The 14274-nt window shown below is 41.9% G+C and overlaps 1 protein-coding gene across 4 annotated transcripts in view; it reads left to right on the top strand.

Annotated features, from left to right (window-relative positions):
* The first annotated feature begins 996 nt into the window (after nt 1-996).
* LOC108888074 (membrane-associated guanylate kinase, WW and PDZ domain-containing protein 3) overlaps nt 997-14274 on the top strand; it is a 120531-nt gene continuing 107253 nt past the window's right edge. For all 4 annotated transcript variants that reach the window (XM_018683869.1, XM_018683868.1, XM_018683871.2 and 1 more), the window contains exon 1: nt 997-2094. In XM_018683869.1, coding sequence (XP_018539385.1) covers nt 1788-2094 — 307 coding nt within the window. In that variant the 5' untranslated portion in view covers nt 997-1787. The remainder of the gene's footprint in view (nt 2095-14274) is intronic.

Here is a 14274-nt window from a genome sequence, read left to right as displayed (position 1 = left end):
CACATAAAAACTACAGAGGGTGTGTTCCCTGTTTCCAGCTATAAAGTAAATTCAATCAGTGGCACTGAAATATGACTGTCCTGTGAGTCAACATGCCCAAATTGTCAAAATCCATCATGCTGTACCAGAGAGGTTTTGGCAAAAGGAAGCTGTGCATCATTAATAACATGCTGTGGAACACAGCTAGTTATATCCCTTGAGATAAAGTGACATTTACAAATTTTAATTAAACTTAAACACCACTTGAGTTTTGCATCATCAGTAGATTTTTTTTTATTAAGGTCTATGTACATGAAACGAATATTAAAAACAAAGATCTATTGTATCTCATCCGCAGTTTGATACCAGTGCACCTAAGTTTATGTAAATGTATGAGCTTGTGCAGAACCTGGGCTCTCGGGCCATGAATTGTGTAGGCTTTGCATGAAGGTGGAAGGACAGTTTCCCCTTGAATAAAAGGTCAGATTTACAGCACTAGACCTACTTATGTGATGATAATTTATGCATGAACATGGTAGCATACACAAAAATAAAGGCTGCTGCATTTCCTGTGTGAGCAGTTGGAAAACAAAGCTGTAGATAAGTGATACGTAACGATTAATAAATGAATGCACTCATTGTCTTATAGCTCATGCATGGATAAATGCTGTTGAATGCAGGCAGCCGTGATGGTATGTACAGTAGGTAAGCCATCAAAGACCTCAGGGAGGGATGAACTGGAGCAGGAAATTGTGTGAAGTGCTCAGATTGTGTCACTAGGTGGCGCTGTGGAGACATTAATTATGGTCACCCGGAATTTCCTCCCTAGGAATACTTACCTCAATATCCAAATTAAGAGTCCTAATTAGGTATAATTTGTTTTGCACGCTTAATATTAGGATTACATGCTCTGTGTATTTTAGTTAGTCACTTACTCCGCCTAACACGCAAGCTCATTAAGTGTTAAAAAAGATAAACATTGCATTTTATACAGGGACTGAGCTGACAATAAGTTACAGTGAACATTATTGGATTGATACAGTATGTTTTTTTTTTCTTTAGTACCACAGCACACCGGAGGATGGAGCCCGCATGAGGGTTGAGAAAACACTGCTGTCGCTGCCGCTGAGCGTAAAAGGGGCGTTTCGGAGCTTGGCAACATCTCTCTTGGCGGTGCCAGGTGTGTTCAAACCTGTAGCAGACAAACGCTCGCAGATGTCTCCCCGCTCAGTCCTCATGGGCTGGATCTCAACTGCATAAACCGCCTACCGGTGAACGCTGCCGCCCGTTTATTTTCAGCCTGCCCACAGGTATGAGGGATTTCTCGTTGACGCACTACAATTCAACGACAGACAGTCCACAGTCTACCGCCGAGTGAGTAAAAATACTCTGTGTTTACATTTTGTTTTGACCACTTGGCATCGGGAGGTTCCTCCAGAAGCGAAGCAACGCGCGGATATGATTCCAGAGTAGCAATGAGGAGCATAAAACCTTGATTGTTCTCTGTTTTAACCATCTCGTCGCTAATAACTCTCCTGTTTTACGCACAAGGAGCGCTCGGAATTATTGCAACCAAGGCAACTGTGCGCACACCGGAGCATAAACCCGTGGGATGACAAACCTCAGCGGCGTATTGACGGGTGAAAATCAGCCTCATAAACGCCAGGAAGATGACATCCCCAGCAGGTCGGGAGAATAACTCAGGAGGGTTTATTAGGCCGCGTCACTTCGCGCTCATTTAACCACACCAAACCGAGGCGACTGTAACCAGTTAGATCGTTAGTTAGTTTGAAAAAAAGGGACTAACCATGTCCAGAACACTAAAGAAGAAGAAACACTGGTCCAGTAAAGTGGTGGAGTGCGCGGTGTCATGGGGGAACCTGGGGGACTTTGGCTCCGTGGTGGAGGTTCTGGGAGGAGCAGAGCTGGGGCAGTTCCCCTACCTGGGCCAGATGAAGCTGGACGTGTTGGTGTGTCACGTCGGGAAGCTGCCCTACTACGGGGACGTTTTGCTGGAGGTGAACGGGACGCCCGTCAGTGGACTTACAAACCGTGACACCCTGGCTGTCATACGCCACTTTCGGGAGCCGATTCGCTTGAAGACGGTCAAACCAGGTGCGTGCCCCCCCTTTCTCTTCTCAACACTGCTGCCGCTGCTGTGACACCTGAGCTCTGTTAGTTAGATGAGCGTTATGACACGTAGCGTCCTTAAAACACAGAAAACCTGATGAGTACACACACAGTCAGTAATGCAAGTATCAATTGGCACCTATTAGTGTCACTCTTCTCACCAGACAATCATGCAGAAAGCAATGGGAAATTATGAAGATAAACATATGTATCCTTAAAGATCTTTTCCTCATATAACTTGCATTAGGTCAGTATGTCTCCTTGTGACTTATAAATATATCCATGTCAGCTAAAGTTGACTAAACCATTGCAAAATCAAAACAAAAAGGTGAATAAAGTGAGTTTAGATGTGTTTACACAGCACTACATCTCTGTGCACTTCCTAAAGAACATCCCAGACCTCTGCTGTAAGCTCATACTGTCCCATAACATCTAATTGGCCAGTTCTCTCACCACTTTCTCAGGGAGATCAAACAGTGATAATGGTAATAATGGCATGCAGCCCAGTTGGAGCCTTCTAGGCTAAGTGCACTTACATGCATAGAAATAAGGGCCTAATTACATCCTCCATTATTCAGGCTACTCTGCTGCCCATTGGCCACAGCAGCGAGTGGTTAGCTGTGTTGTATCCCGTTGTCCCATCATTCCACATGCAGCTCTCCAAGGATGCTGGCTGCAACTTCCAGACACTGATAATGAGGTCTAATAGCTGTAATGGCTTTGGTGATGCTGATGTCTATACTCTACCGGTTCTGACCCAGGGGCTTTAGTGCAACTGCAGTGAAAGTTGTGTTTATGGGCAAGAGAGATGGCCTTACCTTGCTTATATTCTGGTGCTGGAATGTCTAAACAACAACTGAGACTGTTCAAAAGGTTACATCAGCAGCAGCAGCAGCTGAGTCCTAGACCCCAGGCCAGCATCCCTGAAGATCAGCTGTATTTGTGCACATACTTACTTGCAGTGTGTGTCTGTGTGCAAGTGTGTGTAGCCATTCCTAGGAGTTTTCCTACATTTTTTAATCAATATTTTATCGATTTTTTTTTATATCTTTTATAAGCAAACATCAGATAAAAGGGAAAAATGTTTGCCTAGCTTTATGAGTCCAGTGCCTATTAGTGTGCGCACACATGGAGGTGTGTGTGTATTTCATGGCTCTACACTCCCCAGAGCTCCCTAACACCATGCTCTCTGCCCCACTAACCAAGGATGATTAATAAAGGGCAGGGAGAGCGAGCAAGGGAGAGAGATACAAAGAAACAGAGGGAGAGAGAGATGCATGGGGAGAGAGACATAAAGAGAGATGGGGGAAAAAAAAAATCTGCTCTGCCTGTGGCTCCAGGCTTGACTCCCACGCGAGGCTGTTTTTGCTCTTTAAAGCTCACAGGGAAGTAATAGGTGGCAAAGACGGCAAAATTCCTCATCACCTATTTCTTCACTGTCATCCTCACCAGTGTGGCTTAGATGTCCATATGCTGTTTCAGTCATATGTGAGGTTGCAACTGGCATAGATAAGCTCCTCAGTGTACTGTTTGCAGGGCCTCACAAAGCCCCTCTGGCATCAGCATACAGATGGGGTTGTTATATTGTATGATTACGTATCGCGCATGTGTGCACGTCTGCAGTGTGTCTATACATTTCTGTGTGGTAGCCTCATGTTTAATTCACACCTCTTGCATAATTGAGTTAGCGAGTGGATTTTCTCCACTCTGATGAAGGCAGTGGGCCTAGAGGATCAGCTGTTACCAAGAAAGCCCTGAAAGCTGTAATGACATGACGGCGGCCGGCAGCGACGGACAGCCTCTCTGGGTCTAGAGCTGGTGGGCTTCCCGTGCTGCTGCTGACAGTTGGGGCGGAGCTCGGAGGAAAGAGATAGAGAGTATGCAATGATGCAAAGGCAAAATGGGGATTGGAGGTGAGGAAAGAGAGAGAGACGGGATGCAAGATGCAAATCTCTGTGGAGGCTATTATCTATCTCAGCCATTGATCGAAAGGGAATGTTAGCTGAAAGAGTTGCACACAGCACTACACTGACTTTTCCATAGCCGCATCATATATTCTCTAGGGGCTGCCAAGAGGCTTCTTTCACATACATACAGTATGCTCTCATGCGCAGCACACACGCTTTTCCTGCTTTGAAATGAGGAAGTTCACACTAAGCTTCCGCCAAGACTTAACAATATACCGTGAGGTGGATGTGCCCATTTCCCTGGTATCTTTGATTAAACTGGGAGATGCCTCTATTAAAAGCTCTGTGCTCGGTACAGGGATCTATTTCTGCCGGTACCCCCAGCTAAGGATCGGAAAAGACAACTGATGAAAAGCCTCATGAATGGCATCCCAGAATTCCTTCTCCTGCACAGTTATTTTCTACCGTGCCTCCTATACGTTTGCAGCTTCAGTCACTGTGCAATCAAAACATACGTTCAACCTGTAGCCATTTATATACAGCTGAATGGATGATGACTCTGACATCAAATGAATAATTTCACATTGCAGTACACACTGGAACCAGTGCAACAAGCTATGATTTATCTTTTAGATGACTAATATTAGCTGTACGAATGTATGAAACACATGTATAATCAACACACCCCACTCTTAGAGTTATTTGTGTCTTAGTTAGGATTTGATGATATTGAATATGGTCGTGAAATTAAACAGTACTTACCAGATTGCAGGTATGTTTGAATTTAATGGTGATTAATTGAAATATTTTTACACTTTTGGCGTATGGGAACAACAGCATTTTTATTGGAAGATGATAGTCATCTTTATAGTTATCTTTATTGATCTTAATGGTTGATAATTGTTGGCGTGACAGTGAGAACATATTGTGTCTGCAGAATGACATAATTCATCAGTTTCTATAAGCTACTGAGTTTTAGGGCTAATTTTGTTCTTAATTATCTTTGAATTCTGAAGTTAAATTGCATAATTGAGTTTGAGCTCAGCAGCAGTAGATTCTGCTGTCTACTTTAGATCACATTTAGAGTTACCTGCCTCTACTCACACATCAGCATATTTTCCATTACCTGCTGATCATGCCAATAGAGAAGAATACAGAGTGACATGAGCCCCTAAGCCCCTGTATCAAACGGCAATAGTGAGTGTGGGTTAATCACATTAATGCACCTCTCATATCAGGAAGTGCCTCTCAATGGAATCATCCTCTTGACAGGCAATGCTTTGTCACTGCAAAGAGATTTGCAGTCGGCTGCAGAAAAAAAAAATGGGGATTGGGAGTGAGAGTGGGAATACAGCAGCCCAGAGAGCCTGGTCAAATAACTAGAGACATCTGTTCTCGCCTTAGAGATGTTTCTGACAATCTGCTGAATGAAACAGGAGAGCCATTGCGTGCATCTCTCCTTTGGCACGGAACTCATAACAAAGTAATTTAAAGCTGCATGAGCTCCTTCTTAGTGAGTTTAAGGTGATTATGAGTGTGTTTTTTATGCAGATTCAATAAGTTGTCAGCTATGTTTTGTTTTGCTAAAATGTGCTTAGGTTTGGGCTCTGATCCTGCTGATCTGCTTTTGTATTATTGACTGGTGCTTATGTAGCTACCGTTACACTCTTTGTGATTTTAATTGCACTGTTTCTCAGTATGCATGTTACTGTATGTTGCCTTCTGCTTTCTAGGCCAGGCGTCCCCTGGTAAGAAACATTCTTTTGGTCATATGTGCCAGTTGGCTTGATAAAGGCTGAATGGAGAAGTAGACATGCAGATAAAATAATTACAGTACATAAAATAAACTGTGGGTGGTAGTGAAATCTCATTACCCTTATTAATAATTGTTACCTAATTTAAAATGCAGGTAATACAGGATTTAAAGAGGAAACTTGGCAAACCTCTACTAGACACTTATATGACATATAAGATGAATACTAAGTCAGCTGCTCTTCTCCCGCTGTATGTATCGAAACTGCCACAGCTCAGATGTGCTCCTATAGAGGAGCTTTAGGGGCCATACCAGTGTTATGCATGTTTCAGCCCATTAACTGCAAATATGTACACTTTATATTACTGCTGACCATTTTCTAAAGCACGCTGTTTTACATTGCCAAATATGTTTTTCCTACCTTCCAGGGTTCTATTGTTTTCAGTTCATTTCACTACAATATGAAAATCACCCAACAGAAACTTATATTCAGGTAATCCGTCAGAGTGGATATCATGTATGCTTTTATCATTGACAGAGTTATCATTGTGGTAATACTAATAAGATTCATCACAACTGAAATTCACACAATGACAGTAGAACTTTGGCAATGGCAGAAATGATCTTTAACCTGATAGATTGGTTAACTGAAGTAACTTTTAAGTCTAAGTTTTGAAATGATTGGCTATCTGTTTGAGTTGGCTGTAATGTAAAGTTTATTTGCTGAAAGTGGGATAAAACATGGTAAAACATATAGTCTGTGTGGCTGATTCCATTTTCAAATGTCCATGTACCCCAGGGAGTACCTCTGCAGTTGCTGGAAGGTATGTAGAAGTAGCTTGGGTGAAAAATATAAATTATCATTTAGTACTAAAACTTGTATCTACTTATTTGTGTTCAGGAAGAAAATAACCACACAAATTGCATTATGAGTAACAAAGAGTTAGCTGCACAGCACAGTTACCAAATGAGGAGAGAAGTTATAGTTATAGTTGTGCTGATAGCTAAAACAATGTATATATAGTTGAAACTTCCACTTCAGGTAAAGTTAAGGGATCACCAAAGTTATTATTTAACGTCGTAAGGGCGACAATATTACCTGCACTAAAATTTTATGGCAATCCATCCGATAGATGTTGAGAGTCAAGTCAATGTGATTCATCTTATGGGAACCATGAACATCTGTATAAGTTTTTTTGTGCCAGTCCATCAAATTGTAGTTGAGAAATTTCACTTTGGACCAAAGCTGTGACTGACACTGATGATGCCATAACTGAAGATTCTAGCACGGATAGGATTATTGTAGCAATATTCATTTTTATAGGTAATAGTGTTCGATAACATCCAGTTTAAAATCCATTCACAAGAATACATTTGAACATTACAGGTGGTCTTGATGAAGAGGTACTTGAGCTCATCTAATAGTGCTTTGGGGGTATGTAAGACAAAAAAGGTTGGGAACAACTGCTTTGAAGCATAGTCCTAGCAGGAGCTGATGATTTGATAGTCATAATACTTAACCCCTACTAACGTTTGAGATGAGAAGCACAGCAGCAAAACACTTGATCACGAGCCCTTCTGTTTTGTTAACACCACCAGGCCGCTGGCATGTCACCACACTCATCAGCCAGCGCGGGCTTGTTCATGCTGCACAGGGACACTTGAGCAAGACTGTCAAACTGCAAGACAGTTGCCACAGCACCAGAGTATGACAATTAGCAGGAGTGCTGTTCCATCGCTGAATATTCTCAACCTTCTAACCTCACCTCATTAATGTCTGACTAACTTTCATCGCTGTCTCTCTCAGCGCTTTCTTCCCTGCTCTCTTTGGAGCTGACAGATCTGCAGCTCTGCCAATTGTGTTTATTAGGGTAATTTTGATCTTCTGTTAACTATATGCTCCTTATAATGACTGTGTTGTGGTTTGATTACATGCAGTATTTAGTGTATCGCATTATGTAGGTCCCTTAAAGAGAAATTACCTTTAATATGCCATCAGAAATGCGTGTTTATCATTATTTCCACATTAAATGGGAATATTTGAAGAAAAATAACAAATAACAAACAAATAACCACTATCATCACGTCCAATTAAAATACTTTTGTCAATACAGACCTTCAGATGCTCTCGAATCAAAGTTACCTTCAGTCTGTTGATATTTGTAGTGGGCTCTAATAGGTGAAAAGGAGGATATGTCTATTTTTCCATCCTTTTTATCCTTTTATTTATTTCTTTGTAACCACTCAACACTTTTTGTATCTGTTTGCCCTTTTGCTATATCATCCTACAAAGCATTTTGTTGATATACAGCTTGTTTGTCCTCTGTGACTCTCATCAAGCATCTCCCATATGTGCCCGAGGCAGCTGTCAGGCTTGCAGAGAAGTGCTGCTCTTACCTCACACACACACACACACACACACACACACACACACACACACACACACAGAGAGATATAAAAGTACACTGTACAAAATGTCCATCTTGACACATAATTTAAATTGAAACTGAGACCTAAAATCATATTTTTTTTACTAAAGACCTGCCTGACTGCTGAATTACATGGGTTTCCAGGAAATTTGGCACCCAGGTAGGATGAAGAAATTGATTCAGTTTTGGTGTTTGTGTGGAGATTCCCAACATAACATGATTATCAAAGGTGAAGAAATCAATTAATATTAAAATATGAGTGATGGAATTCTTAGTTTGTGAATTCCCCTGTAGTTTCAGTTTTTTCAAAAAATTTAGCAATGCAAAAAACTTAAGATTAGAGAAATAAATCCCTCTAATAACAAGTAGACATATCAAATACATTGATCTTCATCAGAAGCTATTCTTATTTTTGTTTTCAGCAGTTATATCAGATGTCAATAGCAGGATTAATGACTAGTTTTCTTGTAGTGCAGTACCAGTTTCCCCATAATTCTACTGCAAAATAGAGCTGCCAACACCCCACAGTATCCTAGTTGAGGCCCCACTTTCTCATGCCTTGCAGTGTGTTTGTGTGGGTGGAGGAGGGGGGAGGTAGGCGGAGGCATAATCCGACTACGAAACAAACGAGCGTGAAGTTGCTCCCAACACTATGCAACATCCTCAATAATTCATCTATACTACAGCCGGATACTCCACTAATGTGTGTCTGTGTGTGTATGCGTGTGCATGTTAACTGGTGGTATTAGAGTAAAGCGGTGGGCTACAGTCAAAAAGCATAGCATGACTCCCAGTCCCCAGCTCTCTCTCATTATTCCCACTTTAATCAAATTGGTGCTGCTCTTGTCACACACTCCACCAGCATCTGCAATGATCACAACAGCATGCTTGATGAGATGGTTTGGAGATGGAGCTGTACATTTTGAGACTGATGATGAGAGTATTTCATGATGATTGCCTCGTAGATGTGAAATGTATGTGTGGCTTAGCTTCATGGATGCCATATAGGCTTATAATCAGTGATACCGAGGTCTGTAGAGGATTTGTGTTTGATTTCAGCACATTACAAACAACCACCATAAGAAATGATTAGTTGCTTTTTTAGATAAGCATTGATATCCTTTTATCATACACATTGGCTTTATTAACGTCAGGTTGACACTGCTGCATTCTGCGAACAAACAAGCGGTAAAGGTTGTAAATGAATGTAAATGGGTTTATCCTCCACTACATCTCTTTATATTCACTGAACTGGAAGGACATCCTTCATGTCATTTGGTCTAAGGCCACCTATAGAAAGAAAAAAAATTTTTTTTGAGCTTCTATAACAGTGTGACGGAGAAAGAGGAAGTAGAATTGTAAACCTTGATTTTTGGCTTGGCATCATAAATTTCTTTTTCACTGTGAGGCACCCGGTCAGGACTTGGGGCATATTACGGTGATCAAATACCCAGGGAGCTGAAAGTGGTGGACACAGGTCATGGTGGCAGTGTTTAATGAGCAGTGAGTGTGTGTGTGTGTGTGTATGGGAGAGAGAGAGAGAGAGAGAGAGAGAGAGAGAGAGGTGAGAGAGAGATGGGGGAGCCAGTACAAGCAAACAACATAATCTCTCCAGCCCAAATCTACACTACATGGAGAAAGCCCTTTATGGGAAACTGGATCTTCAACATGAGAGAATCATCACTCTAATTGTATTGCCTATAGCAGCTTACAATAACCCTGGTCATAAAGCTGTAAAGCATACAAATAGTTTCTGAGTGTTTACAGTACAGTATATTTTCAGTTAAGCCCTCGAGATGCATTTGTGATTTTTTGATATTGGTCTATATAAATAAAATTTGACTTGACTTAATCAGTAGGAGGTTTTTTGGCAAGAAGGGCCTCCTCTGTGCCTTCAGTCTCTGTTCCAATTAAAGACCCCGTTGTCGATTTAACTGCCTATTTGCACTCTTTCTGTGATTTGAGGACTAATTCCAATCCAGGCCCTGTAAATATATATTTATCAGTGGGTCATAAAATAATTTTTGCTACATTTTAGTTGTGTTGGGTTATAACAGTGGAGGCAAATTTGCAGTTGGAGGTGGGATTCATTTTGGTAATGGGCATGGAAAGTGGTTATTTTTGCTTTGACCTGCATCCTATTTGCCCTCATTACCCACTGTTCCTTCTGCTTGCTTTGTGGAGAATTCTGCTTTTTCTCTGCTCTTACCTGCCCATCACTACAACTTAGAGAAATATCTGCCTTATTTTCTACCTGCAATGCAAATCTATTATTCATCACTCTTTTCTAAATGTGTTGTGTATCCATACAGTGAATGTCCAGGTACTTGTCGTGCAGCCCCTATACCTGGTACCATCATAAAATGGATTTAGTCATATCACTTTATCCCATGGAATCCACAGAGAACCCCTAAATGTGTAATCGTCGAAAACATATCATAATAGGAGCTCAGAAATCCCCAAAAGATGTTTATATGTGATATAGCTATGACCTGAAAATACAAGTGTTTGTCCCTAGTGTGATTTTTTTTCAGGTTTTTCCTCTTGCCTTGCTCCTCAGTGCGTCAGTCACATCCTGTAAATGTGAAACTGGAATGGAGAAGCAAAAAAAAACAAAACAAAACATAAAGGGCTGGATGCGAGTGTGGCGTGGGTTGTCTTTTGGTTGAGCATTGTCTCCATCAGTGTCTGAGAGCAGATTGGAGGGGACGGCTGGTGAGGAGTCACTCCTCGGTCTGAGAGCCTTGTTTATTTTACCAGAGGCACAGCAGCCATACGGTGGCTGACTGACCCAGCAGTGTCATGAAGGACGTTATCTTTATGCAACAATGATTGCTACACACCATAGTCCGCATACCCCCCCCCCCCGGTCAGCTGCATTCAGTGATTGCACATTTGGCTAGCGTGTCGCTTCCCACTTTCCTATTATCCAGATGTGCATTATCCTCCAACTGGTGTTTATCACTGCAAGATAGGGGCTCAGGTCACCTCTAGACAGCTCACTGGTAATGGACCTTGACATCTGAATTAGTCTGCTCTTTCAAAGGGTGATTAGCAAGCAGCTTAGGATTCTGGGGGGACGTTGATAGGCAGACATAAACAGGCAGGGGCGATGGGCCAGTGGGATGCTGTCTCTGTGGTTCATGATGGGAGGCGTGCCAGTAATACAGCTCATCATGAAGTGGTCACGGTGTGGTTTTGCAGATGACAGAGGGTGGGATGGAGCACGGTGACTGGGGCCAGTGCGATTATGTGTTTGCGCTGGTGATTTAGCCACTTGAAGTATATAATTTTCATTAGCTGTTACTGCAGTGTGAACAGTGATCCAAGCTGCTACCCTCATAAACTTTATGCATAGCAGAGCTTTCAAATTTTATACTAAAATCCTTTTCGTGTCTCTGTGTCTTGGCTGTGTGACTGGCTGGCCCAGCTGTTACGCCCATCCCTTCCCCAGCTCTTTTATTATTCCTTGGCTGTGTGATTCGCTGTGTGCTTGTGGCGGCAGGGGAACGGCTGGCTTTGTAGAATCTTAATAGTGGTGAGCTAGCGCCAAGCCTTCTATTCGCTGCTTGCTGCAGGCGTGTGACTGAATGCCAATGAGACATTAGGGTTGAGGCAGGATGGATCAGGCCAGGCCAGCCGGGGTCTGAGTGGCTGTAGAGCCCTTTACCAGGTGAGGAGCACACATGTTTGCTCCCAGAAGCTGCACAGCAAGGGGCACTCCGTGTCTCAGGGTTATCTTAGCGCACCTAATCAGCAGGATATGCCCTCTCTTGTGCTTCTCTGCAAAGAGGGAGATAATCTATGTGCATTCTGGTCGACTGTGACTTTGCACCGCTTCCTTCTCTTTGATTATGTAATTTGTACTCTCTCCTTTGGGTAAGGTTGGATGATGAAATGCGATGATATTTTTCTTAATTTCCAGTGTCCTGTCACTATCTGATGATATTTGCCTTTTTTGGTTGAAAATGCACGAATGTGATGTCTTGTTTAAGCCATCCTTGGAATAACTCTGCAGCTTCTATTCAAATACACTGTATTCTCCTCTCATTTGGCTATCACCACAAATTATTTATAATTGTCTCGCAATAAAAAATACATCACTGACAATGGTGTTATCAAACTGCAGTGGTAATGCAAAATAACTTTTTTATACCTCATATCATATTACCCGACCTTGCTGCTTGTTTTTTTTTATCGTAGTACACAAAGTACACACCCTGTATAACTGCAAAGGTAAAGGATGACTGAAGTGAATCTGTGTCTGCATGGATGTGTGTGTTGTGTCACATCTTGAGTCTTCTTAATTCTGCTAGTGACACAGACAACACGGGCAGTTAAAAACAACACAGGTTAATGTGCCATAAATGGAGAGCTGTACCATTTTTGTTCTTTTGTACACACACACACACACACACACACACACACACATCAGCACATTAATCTGTCTCTTTCGCAGCATGCACATGGTTCTCCACATGACGCAGATGTTGCTAACAGTGGGATGGAATGATGGGTGGATGCAGAAGCCCCAGTCACCCAGTCACTGCCTAATCTGATTACAGGCGGCTTCACACAGTCGTCCCGACTGATGAAGGGAGGGCATCAGGGAAAGGACAGATGGAGGAGCCGTGGTTGTTAACAGCTGTGGTTAACTCTGTTGTGTAATATACAGTTGTGGTGTTCAGCAAGCATGTGATAACATTCCTCTGTAATATATTGCAATGGTTATACAATCACCAGGGCTGTATAGTGTAACTGTTCTGAAATATTTGCGACATAGAATTCACCCTGTGATAATATAGAAATCACACCTCGATCTGTGTCAGTAAAACAGGCTTACAGCGGTCGTAGTCTGTCATCACTTTTCTCTTAATACCTTAAACTTGGCATTATGGAGCCACATTTCCTATAATGCAGTTGGATGATTGGCAATGACTGATATGACCCATAATGTTAACTTCCCTCAGCAGTGTACAGATTGAAGTAGGAAGAATGAAGTGTGTTTATATCTGATCCCGTACAGCACGTATTTCACCACTGATTAATTAAACTAAACAAAATCAAGAAGCAGAGTGGCTCGTGCTGATTAACATTACGTTCATTATGTTTTTCAGCCTCTCTAGCCTCCCCCACCCAAAAATGTGACTTCACAGCAGTATGTAAGAGTAGCAATTGCAGCTGAGTGGTGGCAGCTGGTGCTGGAGGAGCTTTCAGATACTTCCTACTTCTTTTTAATCTTTAACTATTTATTGAACTATTTATTTGCTTGCCTTTGCTTTTGTTTTTATTGTCTTTTAAATTCAATCTTAATGCCTTCTTAACGTCTTTTTTTTAATGTATTTTTATGCCTCTGCAAAGCACTTTGAATTGCCTGGTGTCTGAATGGTGCTATATAAATAAACTTGCCTCGCCTTCACATTTGCAGGGTACCAGTACCAGTGCAGCTATAAATACAGAACACATTAAGGAATGAACTAGTGGATTACCACAACATGCTGATAAGGACATTTAGACAATTCATAAGTATGTGCATTTCAGTTGCATTGGTAATTTGTGGTTGTCTCTTGAATCGTGCTGTTACAATCAACTGTCACCTGACATACTGTACTATCTGCAGCATATGTCCAATGCACCCTTTGCAATTAAGCAGCCTATTTAAAGGATAACAATGCTCTCTCCCCTCTTTTGCACTGCTCGCTTGCTAATTCTGCCATAGTGCTGCAACACATGCTGCTACTGCTGCTGCTCATGTACAATTTAATGAGCTGACTCACCTGATAACAGTTCAGTCATGTTATCAAGATGACTTTTTATTTTAATTTTAAATAAAGGTGTTTGGGCCTCAAACTCAAGCAGTGTCCTGCTGTCGGCAGTTTGGAGTCACCGTGTCTATTCCCAAAGAATTCACTCCCATGACAGCAGAGATGCTAGGAATTGCTGCGACATTTCATCATATTAAAAATATTAGCCACTCATACTAATATGCATAATGTGAGTCGATGTCTTGGCTTTGTTCAGTCAGTGTTTGTGTGCTTAGCAATATCAGTTTGCTAATGTTAGGTCAGTAGCGGGC

The sequence above is a fragment of the Lates calcarifer genome, linkage group LG12 (assembly GCF_001640805.2).
Source record: "Lates calcarifer isolate ASB-BC8 linkage group LG12, TLL_Latcal_v3, whole genome shotgun sequence".
Taxonomy (NCBI): Eukaryota; Metazoa; Chordata; class Actinopteri; family Centropomidae; genus Lates; species Lates calcarifer.
Note: the sequence above shows the minus strand (reverse complement) of the source record. Positions and strands in the feature narration are given on the sequence as shown.